General features: G+C 55.4%; 1 protein-coding gene across 3 annotated transcripts; it reads right to left on the bottom strand.

Moving 5' to 3' along the window:
- Positions 1–9: 9 nt before the first annotated feature.
- On the bottom strand, positions 10–6781 carry GRN (granulin precursor). 3 transcript variants are annotated; one of them, XM_060082070.1, is made up of 13 exons: positions 6686–6781; positions 3902–4057; positions 3652–3777; positions 3450–3534; positions 2877–2989; positions 2645–2780; positions 2429–2523; positions 2078–2201; positions 1708–1805; positions 1371–1616; positions 900–1133; positions 568–798; positions 10–479 (listed from the first exon to the last, which is right to left on the bottom strand). In XM_060082070.1, exons 2-13 carry the CDS (start codon positions 4037–4039, stop codon positions 342–344), a joined length of 1764 nt encoding a protein of 587 aa, XP_059938053.1. In that variant the 5' UTR covers positions 4040–4057; positions 6686–6781; the 3' UTR covers positions 10–341. The 3 variants fall into 3 exon arrangements, with proteins under 3 accessions (XP_059938053.1, XP_059938054.1, XP_059938056.1); XM_060082071.1 differs by having other exon boundaries at positions 3902–4046; XM_060082073.1 differs by lacking the exon at positions 900–1133.
- Positions 6782–15534: the final 8753 nt, after the last annotated feature.

Genomic DNA, 15534 nt, shown 5'->3' with positions numbered 1-15534 from the left:
ATCAGACAGTTAAGAAAGTGTACAAACTTTACTGCAGCACGCGCGCGTGCACACACACACACACACACATGCACACCTGTGGATAGGGAACAGCACCTGTCTACAGGGTCCACGGAAATGGGGGGAGGGGATGGCAGCTGGAAACGTGGCTTTTGCCACAGCCCTCGTTGGGATAGGGAGGGCCTTAGACTGAGGCCCCGCCTCCCAGGGTGACAGGGGTACTCAGAAATGGGGGTCTGGGAGACTGTGGCGGTGGAGAGGTGCTGGGGAGGCCTGAGCAGTGGGCACCGTCTGAGCAGGGCCCCGAAGGCCGCGGAGTGTCTTCAGTCCTCAGCCCCTCCTCACAGCAGCTGCCTCGGGGCCAGGTCCCTCTGAGGAGCGTCCCAGCGCAGGGCTTCCCGGAGCAAACACTTGGTGCCCTTGGTCCCACAGCGGAAGCCAGCGGGACAGCAGTGACGCCTGTCCGCACAACACGTGCCCTGGATGGTGGGGGGAGGGGCGAGAGTTGCGCGTGGCAGGACCCGGCCCAGGCCCACACCCGGCCCCAGGGTGGGGGGTGGCACTGACCTGGCGGTAGGGACAGCAGGCCCAGCCCCCTCGGCTGTCTCGGCAGCAGGTTTGGTTATCGTGGCAGAAGTGCCCCTTCCCACAGTCCACGTTCCCCACACCCACGTGCCGGCCGCGGTCCAGGTGGGCAGCAGGGCGGGCAGAGTCCACCTCCTTCTCGCAGGATCGGGCCTTCACGTTGCAGGTGTACCCAGCTGGGCAGCAGTGCTGGCGGTCCTCACAGCACACGGCCTGGGGGGACAAAGGGGCATTACACTCTCGACCACCTAACGTCCCCCCACCCGGGACTGGACTCCCCTGTCCTGTCCGGAAGCAGGCAGGTGGGCGCTCACGTGTGGCAACTGGCAGCAGGCCCAGCCCCCGCTCAGGCTCGGGCAGCAGGTCTGCCCCACCGGGCAGCTGGTGTGCTGGTCACAGCCCATGTCTCTGGAGTGGGACAGGGAAGCCTGGCGGGCAGGCAACTTGTCCAGTCCGGTCACCACCTTGTTCCCCCTCTTACAGTGTCCCCCGGCCACACACGTGTAGCCCTGGGGGCAGCAGTGCTGGTGGTCTGAGCAGCAGACAGCCTGGGGAGGAGGCCGAAAAGGGTGGTCTAGGAAGCTACTACGGGACGGAGCGCTGAGCCCCCGCTGCCTCCACTCCGCCTCTCCCGCTCACAGCTCCTCCAGCTGGGAGTGACTCTGACTGAGCTGGCGCCACCCGTGGGCCGGGCAGAGGGCAGAAGAGCAAGGCAACAGGAGCCTGGCCACGTGCTCAGGCCGAGACACCGTCCCTCCCCCCATACCCTCCCCCTCTCCATGCACCTCTGGGACAGGACAGCAGCCCCACTCCCCAGACGTGAGTCGACAACAGGTATTGAAGGAGGGACAGCTGGTGACGTTATCACAGGGGACATCATTCTCCACGGCTCGGGGGTCCGGCAGGCTGGCGTGGGCTGGGGCCTTCCTCATCCAGGGCCCCCGGCGGGCACCCTGTTCACAGGTACCCTTCTCTGTGTCGCACCTGAACCCGGCCGGGCAGCAGTGCACGTGGTCCTCACAGCACACAGCCTAGGGTGGAGGGAGAGGGGACGGTGGGCCTGGGGGGCCTAGCTGGCTGCCACCCTGTGCTCAGCCCAGGCCACTCACCGCTCCTCGGTACCTGGTCAAAAGGGCAGCAGCCCCAGGCCCCAGACAGCAGGCGGCAGCAGGTGTAGTCGTCGGGGCAGCTCACCTCCATGTCACACTTCACCTCCCGCACTGTGAGGCAGGCAAGGAGCATGGGTCAGCAGTGGCGCTGGGAACCCTCGGGGGGGCCCTCCCTTTGTCAGTTCCACAGCTAGAACCGGATGTGGAGGATGGAGGGTACTGCTCAGGCCACCCCTGGCAGTGATCCTAAGGCGAGGCCCAGTGTGGACGAAAGGGGGCTGTCCCTGCCCTGGCCCCTCGTGCGGGCATCAGTCCCCAGCCCCATTTCTGCTCACTCCTCGTGGTGCAGGTGGAATGGCGGCGTCTGTGGCCTCCCCCGGTACCTGTGTGTGCGGGCAGCTTGATGAGCAGGTCCGTCGCATTCTCCTTGGAGAGGCACTTCCTCTGGATCAGGTCACACACAGTGTCCTGGGGGCAGCAGTGCAGGTGGTCGGAGCAGCAGATGGCCTGGGTGAGGGCGAAGTGGTCTTTGGGATTTCCAGTCTCCCTAAGAGCTCAGGGAGCAGCCAGGCCGACAGCTGGCACTGCCCCAATCCCCCACTAGGGGGTGGCATGAGTCCTGAGCAGCCAGGCTCCCGGCCAGCCACCAGCCAGCCAGCCCCACCCCTTGGAGTCCCTGCCCGGCAGGCAGGTGTCCAGGCCAGATGGCTGTGGACGCACAGCCCCTCACTCACACTGGGCATCGGGCAGCAGCCATACTTTCCACTGGGCAGCTTGCAGCAGGTAGAACCACCAGGGCACTGGGACTGTGCATCCGGGCACAAGACCACTGGAAGGAGAGAGAAGGGTGACGGGCAGCCAGGGTGGAGGGGAATGTCTCCCCAGCCAGGAGCTAGATGAGGCCTCTCCTCACTCCCAGCTCACACCCCGACACTCTCCCACCTCCTTACCTGGCCTTTTAGTCTTTTGGGCAGGGATCTTCTCTGCCAGGGGGTGGGTGCCTGTGGCCGTGAGGCAGAGGCCACGAGCCAGGTCACAGGAGGTGCCCTGAGGGCAGCAGTGCACCTTGTCTTCACAGCAAGCAGCCTGAGAAGGGGTGGCCCTGACTATGTCTGTGCTCCCTCCAGCCCTTCCTCTGCCCCCGCTGTCCTCCTCCCTCCCCCCATCTTCCCAAGCTTGTACCTGGGGCAGAGGGCAGCACCCCCACGAGCCATCAGGCATACTGCAGCAGGTGGAGGAGTCGGGGCATTCGAACTGTCTGTCGGGGCACTGCACGGCACCCAAGGGCTCGATATCTGTGGACGGGATGACCCAGGATTCCACCCCGTCAGTGAAGGTCATTCCCCCCACCACTCAAGGAGCTCCTGGCACCAGGGCCTGCAGGCCCAGCTACAGGAGGATTCGGGGGCTGGCACTAGGGCTCAGGGCTCCCCCAGGCTTTCCTGACCCACTCTCGCCCAAGCCAGTCCTTGCCCCAGCAATAATACGGCACAGGGCAGAGGCATCCACTGACTGGGTAGGCCTTAAACCAGGCCAGCTTGGCCTCTCCCCACCCACACAATGCTTGGCCCTGGGCCTGGAGTCTTCCATTGTCTCCTGACCCCTCCTCGCCCCAGTGCTGCCCGTCCCTCCAGAGCAGTGGGGCTGCTTAGTACAGATGTCACATGAATGAGGACACGAGGGCAGGAATCAAGGTCACCCAGCTGGCTGCACTCCTGGGTGCTCCAGGCTCTATGCGCTGCCCATGTGGCTCACCTGACCTCTGGAAGCAGGACCGCCCGTCAGCACTGCAGTGGAAGCCCTGGGGGCAGCAGTGGTGGCCATCCCCGCATGACACGGCCTGTGGGACACAGAGACGCCTTCGTTGGCTAGGCCCATTTCCCTGAGGGTGGGAAGAGAGTGCAGGAAAAGTGTAAACGCAGACCCGAGCCCTCCATCGACCTAATGGCACCCTCACCTCTGGGAACGGGCAGCAGCTGGAGGTCCCCGAGATAGTGAGGATGCAGGAGTAGCCAGGAGAGCAATGGGCGTCGGTCTGGCACGGTGTGCCCAGATGCCGGCTCAGCGCCGTGGGCCACTTGTCCTGGGAAGCGAGAGGAGGGGATAAACCGAAGGAGCCGAGCCCGGCCCCCTCCTCTGGCCAATCCAAGATGAACCTGTGGGAAATCCCAGGCCGCTAGCTCTCGCCTGGGCCGAAGGGCGCTCACCGGAACGGGACTGCAGCAGCTGTAGGCAGCTCCTCTCAGGTCCAGGCAGCAGGCCACAGGGCAGAGCTGACCGTCTGGGCACTGTGTTCCAGCCACCAGCCCTGTCACTAAGGCCACCCAGCTCACCAGGGTCCACATGGTCCACCTGCAAAATCCCTAGAGGCATTTGGCAACCAGCTGAAGCCCAGGCTACCCTCGATTCTGGGCCCAGTCACTCCCCCCGCCCCAGGCCCAGGCCTAGCTGAGCCTCCCCAGCCACACCCTGTCCAGACAGAAAGAAGGATGCGGGGCCTGAGATTCAGTTTCCTACGAGTGTCCTGTGTGGGTGTCACACATGCACCAGCGTGTGTACACCCATGAGCATGAATGCTGGCATGAGCACATGTGTGAAGCTGTGTCCCCACATGTGGCCTAACACCTGAGTCTCTGTGGCTGAGTGTGTAGAGACATGGGTATGTGAGAGTCAGGAAGATTTGTGGGTTTTGTGGGTCTGATCTGTGGGGACGAGGACCACCTCCGAGGGGTGGGGAAGGCATCAGTAGCCATGAGAGGACAGGGATGGGGTGCAAGGAGGGAGTCTCCCCTTGAAGAAAAGCCAGGGTTCCACTTCCCGAGCCAGCCCCTCTAGATGCCCGATGCTGTGCTCACACCTGCACCCTGCTAAGGCCTGTTGGCGGGGGAAGGGGAAGGGAGGACACTTGATGACTTTGGCAACCACGGGGTTGAGAAAGTTGTGAAAAAGGAAGGACGGTGCCCGTGGAGTCTGGGCTGCCTTCCCCAGAGGCCAGCCGCCGCCTGCCCACTGACTGTCGCCTCCCCACCCAAGGAAGGGGATACACAGGCTGAGTCAACCTTTGGGACACCTGTGTTCTAAGGGCCCCCCAATACCACCAGGCCCTTTCAGAATCCCCAAACATACCCCCTCCCTTCCCCCCACCTCTCCCTGCCCTGGAGCCGAAACCCAGCTGCATGTGGGGAGACCAAGTGTGCCCACCGGGCTGCAGGTCTGCATCATCAGAGGGAAGTAAGCCTCGGTCTCTGGAAGGGAGCAGCCTTTCACTTCCTAAACAACTCTTCCCCCAAGCTCAGCCAGCTCAATGGGGTGGCCTCTGCCTAGAGGGGCCGAAACAGTCATGTTTGTTGAGCCTCTTAGGAGCCAGTGACAACACTCTACATTATTTTCTTTCTTCTTTGCAACAATTGTCCAAAGTAGAAATTATTACCTTTACTTTTCAAAGGAGGAAACTGAGGCTCAGAGATGTGAAGTAACCCCCCCCATCATATATCAAGACGTAGAGATGACAGGCTTTGATGGCTCCAGACTATACTGGACCTGGGTTCATTTCACAAGTGGACCATGGATAGTGCCTGGGAATGGGACCCCAAACCCCAGGAGGATAGAGGCCTGGGGTCCAAGCTGAGAAGAGGGACAGAAGTGCTTCTTGGACAGGTGGAACAGGCCAGGACAGAAACACAGAGTACGGGGCTGCCTGGATACTGCACATGGGTCCTAGTCCTAGAACTGCCACCGTTGACTATGAGAGCCCCCAAAGTTGCTCCCTGTCTTTGGGCCTCAGTTCCCCATTAGTCTGTGTGTGGACACTGCACACTTTGTATGGCAGGGAATCGCACACACCCAGTCACTCACATCCTCTCTCCCTCACCTGGTTTTCCTCAGCACCCCCTCTCCAGCTCAAAGACCATCCCCAGCAGGCCATCTCCTGGCCAGGTAAGGCTGAAGAAAACTGGACCCCGGACTGCGGCCCCCTTCACCCTCTACACCGATGCCCACAGCCCCCCACCCTGAAAGGCATCTACAGCTGGCCGCACCTGCTTCTTAGGAGTCCAACCTCAACCCTCCACAGGCTTGTCCCACTGCCCCGGCCAGAAGGAGTGCCTGTCTGCACACATCTCAGACTACTCAGCGCCCTAGTGATTCATTTACATATATTCTCCTTCCTGTGTATCCTAAGGTTCAGGAGTAGAGTGTATGCTTCTACCGAATATACGTGCATGCACGCGCACAAACACACTCAGGACCAGGAATGGGGGAGGAGGGGACCCAAGTCCTCTCAGCAGGGTTCCAAGTGGTGGCCTCTCTCCCCACCCCACACTGCCACCGCAGAGAGGGAAAGGAACCTCTTCAAGCCCCCAGCTCCGTCATCTTCCACTAGGGGGCAGCCCCCAACTCCGAGTGCCAGGAGAGAGATTCCCAAAAGGCGAGCCAACCCAGCAGCGAGAGAGCAGGAAAAAGTGGCACAGGGAGGCGGAAGTTAGCTCGTCCCACCACCACCCCCCACCCCCCGCGAGAGGAAGTGAGAGAGAGCCAGACACAACCCAGGGGTTCAGTCACCACTCCCAAGTCCCTACTGTCTTTGAGGAGGCCAGGGTCTCAAGCCCCGTTCCCAGCCCTCCGAGCTCGGAGACCATGAGTGGGCGCCTCGCCGGCTTCCGGTCGCCGCGGGGACTACCCACCAGCACCACCACCAGCACCTGCCGACGGGGGCGGAGTCGGCTCCAGAACGGAGTAGTCTCTGCTGTGGGGGAAGGGGCTGCAGGCCCCAGGGGTGCTGGAGAGGGAGAAAGCCCCTTCTAATGGGGGTCACTGCAGTTACTGCTTATTCCCACCACCCATAAAACCCCTTCCAGTGCATCGGAGTTTCTCTAAGGGAGTCTTTTCTTGTTTCCCTGATGAAACTACAGAGGAGCCTGAAGCCCCCACCTCCCCCTGGCTGGGCCCCTGGGAAGGAGCAAGCGAGAAGTCTATGCAGCCACCCTCCTTACCTGCGTCGGGGTCGGCGATCCCTGGGGAGCAGCGACCGGGAAGCTCACCAACTTCGCCCCCTCGGCGCGTTGTCCCACCCACCTCTGTTTCCATTGGCCAGGTGTCCGGGATGTCGCTCTCCCATTGGCTACTCGTCGACGTAAAGGCGGGGCCAACCTGGGAGGCTGTGCTGCTTTTCCTACTCAATTCACTCTCCTCCCTCCCTTCCTCTCTCTCCCCAACCCCCCATTTCTAGGGATCATGTGATTAGGGAATCATGTGATGCCGTCGCCGGCTAAGCCTGCCTGCTGGTGCTCGCCTCGTCGCCTCCGGTAACCCCATCCCGAGATGGGCCAGCTCCTGTCAGGGGACATTGAGAGCCAAGAACTGTCCCTTAGAGGGTGCGTACAAGAGCATTTACAGGATGTCTCTTGGATTTGGAACATTTGTGCATCCTGTTTCTATTCTAGTCAACTAACTCAGATTTAATGCTGGGCAGCTGGGCCCCAAAGAGGAGTGAAGGAGTAGTGAGGGCAAGGATAAACAGCCCTCAGGCCCCTTCCTCAAGGGGCTCACAGCAGGGGGGGGGGTTGGAGAATCGGGGGCCAGGTGCTCTAGGTGTGTGTAGGGAAGACGTAGTAGGTTGGCTCTAGGCAGGGAAAAAGAGGTTTAATTCCACCTTGGGGGCACTTTTTTTTTTTTTTTTTTTTTTTTTTTTTTTTTTTTTTTGCGGTACGCGGGCCTCTCACTGTTGTGGCCTCTGCCGTTGCGTAGCACAGGCTCCGGACGCGCAGGCTCAGCGGCCATGGCTCACGGGCCCAGCCGCTCCGCGGCATGTGGGATCTTCCCGGACCGGGGCACGAATCCGTGTCTCCTGCATCGGCAGGCGGACTCTCAGCCACTGCGCCACCAGGGAAGCCCCGTGGGGGCACTTTTTTGAGCTGAGTCTGGGAGGATTTTAACTGGCAAGTGGGGAGGGGTTGGAGAAGTGGCTAGATAGGGGGTAATGGGAAGAGCATTAGGAAACCAGATGGGAAAGGCAGCCTTGGGCAGAGATTGAGTGCCAGGTTCAATGAAGTGGACTTGAGGAGCTGCTGGCTGTGTGGCACCAGGCTGGGCTGGCTGTGCGTGCATAGCACAAGTGGCTTCCTGGTTTTGGTCGGCCCTACCTTTCAGGAATTGACATGCTGGTGAGGAGAGAAAATATACCACACGGAACAGATTCACCAGCAGCAGGAGCTAGACTGCTCAGTGCCAAGGGGCCTTTCCCTGGCAGAGATGGGTGATGGGAGATGCACCAGGAGAGATGAGAGGCCCAGAGGAAACCTGGTGCCGGGTCTTGGAGGAAGGACAGCGTTTGGTTGTGCTGAATGGCTGGGGAGCACTGCAGGTTAAGCAAAGAGCTTGAGCTGGGGGTGAGGCTGGGGTGGTGGGAGTCTGGGTAGAGAAGATTTTGATAGAATCAACTGACTGTAAATGTGAGGACTGGGCTCTGGACTCTCAATTCTATTCCCCTGATATATGTGTCCATTCTTAAGGCCAGTATCACACTGTCTTAATTACTATAGCTTTTTAGCAAATTTTGAAATAGGGGAAGTGGGAGTCCTCTAATTTCTTGTTCAGGATTGTTTTTGGCTATTCTAGGTCCCCTGAATTTCTATGTGAATTTTAGGATCAGTTTCTGCAAAGAGAGCTGAGGTTTTGATAGAGAATGCACTGAATCTGTATTTGGGGTGTATTACCTTCTTAACAATATTGTCTTCCTATTCATGAATATGGGCTGTCTTGATTTATCTATCAGTTTCTTTTTGACAGTTGCCAAGTATTCCACACTATAGGTGTTACATGTTTACTTAACCAGTCTCTGTGCGGCTGTGCGGCTTGTAGGATCTTAGTTTCCCTACCAGCAATCAAACCCGTGCCCCCTGCAATGGAAGCTCAGAGTCCTAACCACTGGACCACCAGGGAATTCCCTTAACCTGTCTCATTTAATGGACTTTTATGTGTTTCCAGTTTTTGCAGTTACAAATAATTAGGCAACGAATATTTCTGAACATGTCTCTGAGTGCACATATGGAGGTTAAATTCCTGAAAGTAACATTGCTGGGTAAAATGTATGTTGAAATGTTAATACTAAATCGCCTTAACATTTTTCCAATTTACACTCCCAGGCTCAGTATTTGGGGGAACTTATTTCCCATATACTCACCAACATTGGATATGCCAGTTCAAAAAATTTTTGCCATACTAATGACGGAAGATATTTCATGGTTGTTTTATCTGCATTTCCTTGATCTCAAGGGAAGCTGAGCATTTTTGTGTATGTTTATTCTGCATATGTATTTCTTCTGTGAAATGCCTGCTCTTATCTGTATTAGTCAGGGTTCTCCAAAGAAACAGAACCAGTTGATGTGTATATAGAAAAAGATTTATTAAAAAGAATTGGCTCACATGACTATGGAAGCTAGTAAGTCCAAAATCTGCAGTGTGAGCCAGCAGGCTGGAGATTCAGGAGAGCCGATGGTGCAGATGAAAGTCCAAAGACAGTTGCTAGAGAATTTCCTCTTGCCTGGAGAGGCCAGTCTTTTTGTTCAATTCAGGCCTTCAACTGATTGGATGAGGCCCACCTGCATTATGGAGGGCAATTTGCTTTAGCCATAATTCAGTGATTTAGATGTTAATCTCATCCAAAAACACCTGCCAAGTTGACACATAAAACTAATCATCACACAACAAACTCACAGATATAGAGAACAAACTAGTGGTTATGAGTGGAGAGAGGAATGGGGGAGGGGCAATATAGGGGATTAAGAGGTACAGACTATTATATATAAAATAAGCTACAAGAATGTATTGTACAGCACAGGAAATATAGCCAATATTTTATAATAACTATAAGTGAAGTATAACCTTTAAAAACTGTTAATCACTACATTGTACACCTGTAACCTACATGATATTGTATAGTTGATATAGTACATCAACTGTAGTTCAATAATAAAAAAAACTAACCATCACATTATCCCTTGTTCATTTTTCTCCCGTGTTTCTTTTTCTTGTTGAACTGTGGGAGCTCTTTACATAGTCTGGATATTATATACATTGCAGATATTTCCTCCCAATCTGTCATTTGTCTTTTATCTTTGTTTATGGTATCTTTTGTGGTCAGAAGTTGTGTTGTTATGTCATCTGAAATCCAGCAATCGATCTTTTCCTTTGTGACTTCTGGCTTCCTGCAGCCCACACTTGCTTAAGAAGTTAGAAATACGTTCTTCCTGGTCTGTGACAGTTCCTGCTGTGGTCCCACCTCAGATGCCAGCACTACCCTGGATTGAGGCACCACAGTGATAGGAGATTCCACTGAGAGACCTGACATGAAGAGAACCCCGGATGTGACTCTGGCTAAGAGGTTCCTCCAGGTCAGGGTTGGACAGCTTCCCTCTCTCTCCCTCTTTCTGCTTCTTTCAGCCTCTCCCCAGTGCTTCCCATCACCCCTTCAGGGTTTTCTTCATTCAGACTTCCAGTTCTGCTCTCATAGAAGAGTCGCAGCTGCTCCAGGGCCAAGGGCCTTTCCCCCCAAGATCTTGAATTGCCCGATAAAACATCGGATGCCAGTTAAATTTGAATTTCAAATAAAGACAAAAATTTTAAGCATAACTATGTCCCATGCAATATATATATATATATATATATATATATATATATATATATATTTTTTTTTTTTTTTTTTTTTTTTTTTGCGGTACACGGGCCTCTTACTGTTGTGGCCTCTCCCGCTGCAGAGCACAGGCTCTGGACACGCAGGCTCAGCGGCCATGGCTCACGGGCCCAGCCGCTCCGCGGCATGTGGGATCTTCCCGGACCGGGGCACGAACCCGTGTCCCCTGCATCGACAGGCAGACTCTCAACCACTGCGCCACTGGGGAAGCCTCCATGCAATATTTGACACATACTTACACTTAAAAATTAATCCCTGGGAGTTCCCTGGTGACCTAGTGGTTACGATCCGGGCTTTCACTGCCGGGGCCCGGATTCAATCCCTCGTTGGGGAACTGAGATCCCTCAAGCTGTGCAGTGTGGCCAAAAAGAAAAAAATATATTATTCCTTGTGTATCTGAAATTCAGATTTAACTGGGCATCTTATATTTTTATTTCCTAAATCTGGCAGCCCTGAACACTAAGGTTGGAGCGAGGGCACAGAAAGAGCCCCTGCCTCACGCACACCTCCTCCTTCCTTCCCCATGCTGCCTGAGTCACCTTAGGGTGAGTAAGCGTTGCGCCAGTTGCTCAGGCGCCTGCCCTCCTCATCGGGCACCTGACTGGTGTCTGTGGGGCTCTGCTGGGCCCTCCAGCCTGCCTGGGTAGGTGTGGGGGAGGGGAGGCAGGAGCAGGCCAGTGCCCAGGCCAGAGGCTGTGGCAGGATCTTTGGCAACAGAGACACCAGACCTGGATTCCTGACCTAGCACAGGTCATGAACTTGACCAGTGCCAGTGGGCAGGCCCCTTCCCTCATTGTTTTTTAATCAATTACTATTTTTAACAAAGTATACCATGCAAATAAATTTTAGTCAAGTTATAACACAAAGCAGCACTCTTTTGTTTTTTTGGCTGTGCTGCATGGCATGCGGGATCTTAGTTCCCTGACCAGGGATTGAACCCGTGCCCCTTGCAGTGGAAGCTCAGAGTCCTGACCACTGGACCGCCAGGGAAGTCCCAACAAAAGCAGCACTCTTGGGGCTTCCCTGGTGGCGCAGTGGTTGAGAATCCGCCTGCCGATGCAGGGGACACGGGTTCATGCCCCGGTCTGGGAGGATCCCACGTGCCGTGGAGCGGCTGGGCCCGTGAGCCATGGCTGCTGAGCCTGCGCGTCCAGAGCCTGTGCTCCGCAATGGGAGAGGCCGCAACGGGGAGAGGCCGCAACGGTGAGAGGCCCGCGTACCGCAAAAAAAAAAAAAAAAAGAAAAAAAAAACAGCACTCTTATCCTCTCTTTTCCTACACCAGGCTTCCACTTTCAAACCCTTTAACCGTTTCTTCTGTGACTTTCCCTTGTGTGCTTGTATGTGAATTCTTAATTCACCTTTGGCCTCAGTGTGTCCATCTGAGCAGTGGGTGAGCACTGCCCTGCTCTCTGTCCACTGGGAGATTCAGAGTCTACACTGAGCTGTGGCGACTCCACCCGGCCCCGGGTGCAGGTAGACTGATGCTGGATGGTATCTTTAAATCCAACTGTGGGGTGCAGGATACAGGGTAGGGGTTCAGCGGGAGGGAAGAGAGGGGAGAAGGGGGAAGGCAGGTAGGGGAAGTGGATTACTTGGCTTTGCCCTGTAATGGAGGGAGCTTCAGGGATCCTGATGTGCAGGTCTGAGAGCCCCTCATCTCGCTGAACCCCCTTTCTATGCAACGAGGAACCTACGCTCAGCGAGGAAACTCCTCTCCGCTCCCCTTCCCTCTTACAAGCTGTGTGACTTGACTTAACCTCTCTGCCTCAGCGTCCTGGTCTTTACGTTGAGGACACGACGATAAGGCGCGTCCCTCGGGAATGAGATGATGCCTGCAGAGCCCTCAGCTCAGGGCCTAAGCCAAGTATGTGCTCAGCTAAGGAAGCTGCCACCGTTGGTTGTAGTGATTCCCCCCCTTGGGACCTCCCCAGCTCCCCCTCACACATACCTTAGCCTGGGAGACCGCCCACCCACCCCTCAGCCCACCTCACCCTCTCCTCTCGAGCCATGGCCCATGTATCTCTCTTCCCAGTAATCCACCTGGACCCCCACGTGGCTGCACTCCATGGCATCCTTCGGGCCCAGGGTCCAGAACTCTGTCCAGGAGGGTCTATTTGTACCTGGTCCATTTCAGACTCCTGAGAAGGGCACCCCATCAGACTGAAAACATCAGGATCCCTCAGCCAGACCAGGGCAGAGGGGGCAAAGGAAGACTCAACCCCTCAGGGATGGGGTCGGGGCAGGGAGACACAGGGTAGGGTGAGCTGGGTTGAATTCTCTTCTCCCATCCAGATGTGGAGTCAGCATCTGCCTTCTGTGGGAGAGGAAGGCACATTCCCAGGTCAAACTTTCAGTTTCTTATGTTCTGAGAGCAGTGGGGTGATCCAGAGAAGAACTTCCTGGTAGAGGCAAGGACTGACCCCAGCGAGTCTCCAGAAAGCCCGATTGGCCTCTGGGACAGGCAGGTGGCAGGTGCTGGAGGACAGGAGCCAGCTCTTTCCTGGAAACCTGGGCAGTGGGCTGGCATCTGGGCAGTGGGACCTCGTCTTTGCCTGTTGATCTCAAATTCCAGCTCGGCCTCTTCCAAGCTGGGTGACTTTGGCTTATTTTTTTGACCTAAATGCCCTCATCTGTGAAATAGAGTAACTGTATTATAATTACCTGCCAGGGTGTCAGGAGGATGGACTGTGCTTGCACACGTATGTAAAGTACCAAGCTCAGGGGACTTCCCTGGCGGTCCAGTAGTTAAGACTCCACACTTCCAATGCAGGGGGCGCGGGTTCGATCCCTGGTCGGGGAGCTAAGATTCCACACGTCACACACGGCCAAGAAAAAAAGAAGTACCAGGCTCATAGTCGATCCTCATAAGCTGTCACCTCCTTCTCCACTACTCCTACGATCGAGAGAATTTTGACAACTAAACTGCATTTATTCAGGACTAAAATTCATTTTCCTATTAAAATTTACAAAATCAATGATGTAAAATCTGACGCCACTCAAATGAAAAAGAAAACATCCAGCCAAACCCAAGACAGGGGCTCAGATCCTCCAAACCCTTACTGAAGCTCCTTCAGGGTGCTGGCCCTGCACTGCGTCTAAGGACACCCCGTCCCTCCCCTGGAAGGCGTGGGAGGGGCTGGGCCCCGATGGTGGTCTGGCCAGTGTCATACCTCCCTGTGGGTACAGGGAGAAACTTTCCCCATCCTGTGCCTTTTTCTGAACTTGAGAATGCCCTGGGGGCAGCTGTGCCCCTCTGTGGTTGCTGCATTGCCTGTGGACTCCAGGAGTTGGAGCCTAGCCGTCGTCAAGGGCAGCAAGTGGACAGGTTGGGTCATAGAAATGGAAGGAGAGCTTGGGCTGTGGGCACTGTTGACTCGTTGACTGTTAGGGCTGGAATGTTAATGAACTTGGGGGCAGGGCGGGGAGTGGAAAGGAGAATCAGGACCATGTTTTGCCCGCCTCTGTTCCACATCACCGAGTCCTTCTAACGACACTGCAGAGTGTTAGCTCCACCTCGCAGACGTACGAGACACTAAGGGTCTTGTCCAGGGTCATCTGGCTACTAAGCGGTGGTGTCAGTATCTGAGTCCAAGTTGATCGGACCTCGGAGCTTTTACCCACATTGCCAGGCTCCACTGGATGATGACGTCAGCTCAGCCTGTCCTCCCTCCTAACCCTTCCAGCCCACCTGAGCTCTCCTGTCCCCTCTCCAGGCAGGCCCCCTAGGGGTCAGGAGACACCCGCTTCAAATCGCTTGGACAGGTCACTTAACTCCTCTGAGATTGTTTCCTCATCTGTAAAATGGGTCCATGATAACCCCCACATGCCCTCTTACACAGTCATGAGAGGTTCAGATGGGATGATGGATGTAAAGAGATCTTGTAAAGTGGCACATAAAATGGGAGGAATTCTTTTTAGGACATCAAAGAGGTTCCTCTTGTTAATCTGATGATCTGTCTCTGAAGCACTGGGCCAGGGCTTAGGCGAGGAAACTGCCTTCCCCAGAAAATTCAGAGAGGTCAGGTCAGAGTCATCTCCAGGAGCCCAAGGAGGAACAGAGAGAGGAGGCAGCTACATGTAGGGTGGGACAGGAGGAGGGAACTTCCCCACCTCAGCCCGGGGCACGCTTTCCGGGTCACAAACCTCCTTCACACGCCTCATGTGTCATCTTAAACCTGTCAGCAGTCCCGGAAGGGAAGTAGGGCCAAGAGTGTTATTCTTTCCATTTCAAAAATGACAAAAACAAGGCCCAGAAAGGAGACAAATTCCCCCAACAAGTTAGCAGAGAAATCTGTACTCAAATGCACATCAGGGGACTTTAATTCAATTTCTTACGTTAGGATGGTTGCTGGTATACTTGATTTCCATGTTTTTAAAAAGTAGGTCTGGGGGCTTCCCTGGTGGCGCAGTGGTTGAGAGTCCGCCTGCTGATGCAAGGGACACGGGTTCGTGCCCCGGTCCGGGAAGATCCCACATGCCACGGAGCGGCTGGGCCCGTGAGCCATGGCTGCTGAGCCTGCGTGTCCGGAGCCTGTGCTCCGCAATGGGAGAGGCCACAACAGTGAGAGGCCCGCGTACCGCAAAAAAAAAAAAAAAAAAAAGTAGGTCTGGCTAATGTTTATTGAGACTCACATTGTGCCAGGTTCTGTACTAAGCTCTCCTTTAATCTTTAACACAGGCTTGCGAGGTAGGTACAGTTATCATCCCCATCTTACAATGAAAGAAGGAAGACTCAGAGGTTAAGCAACTTTCCTGGGGTTGTGCAGTTGGAGAGGGGTGAAGCCAGAAATTGAACACAGGTCTGGTCCAGAGCCTGTGTTCGTAACCATCATAGTTGTTCTTTTCAATGCCAGATTTTCTTTCAGTGTGAGTGCCCAGCTCTCATCTGAGCACCTTCCTTCATCCCAGCCTGCTCGGCCCTCCCTTGGCCTTCACTATGGGTTAATCTCCATCAGCGTTTCCTGACCCTCCACTTCTCCCTTGTTCTAGGCCATCTTAGGACCTCTCCATCACGTGACCTGTTTTAGTGCCTTCACAGATGTCCTTCCTGTCTGCAATTGTCTTGTTTATTTACTTGTTTGTGTGTGTCTCCTGCACTAAAAAGTGTGAGCAGGGACCCAGTGGGGCTTGTTCCCTGCTATATCCCAGTA

This window comes from Mesoplodon densirostris, chromosome 18 (genome assembly GCF_025265405.1).
Source record: "Mesoplodon densirostris isolate mMesDen1 chromosome 18, mMesDen1 primary haplotype, whole genome shotgun sequence".
Classification (NCBI taxonomy): domain Eukaryota; kingdom Metazoa; phylum Chordata; class Mammalia; order Artiodactyla; family Ziphiidae; genus Mesoplodon; species Mesoplodon densirostris.
Note: the sequence above shows the minus strand (reverse complement) of the source record. Positions and strands in the feature narration are given on the sequence as shown.

What these genes read in the sequence shown, in the direction of transcription:
- GRN (XM_060082070.1), bottom strand. Translation starts at nt 4,039, where the DNA reads ATGTGGACCCTGGTGAGCTGGGTGGCCTTAGTGACAGGGCTGGTGGCT. An exon ending in GCTGCTGCCCGATGCCCAGT is followed by an intron (nt 2,202 to 2,428) that starts GTGAGTGAGGGG and finishes GCCCTCACCCAG; the next exon opens with GCCATCTGCTGCTCCGACCA. An exon ending in CCTGCTGCCAGTTGCCACAC is followed by an intron (nt 799 to 899) that starts GTGAGCGCCCAC and finishes TTGTCCCCCCAG; the next exon opens with GCCGTGTGCTGTGAGGACCG.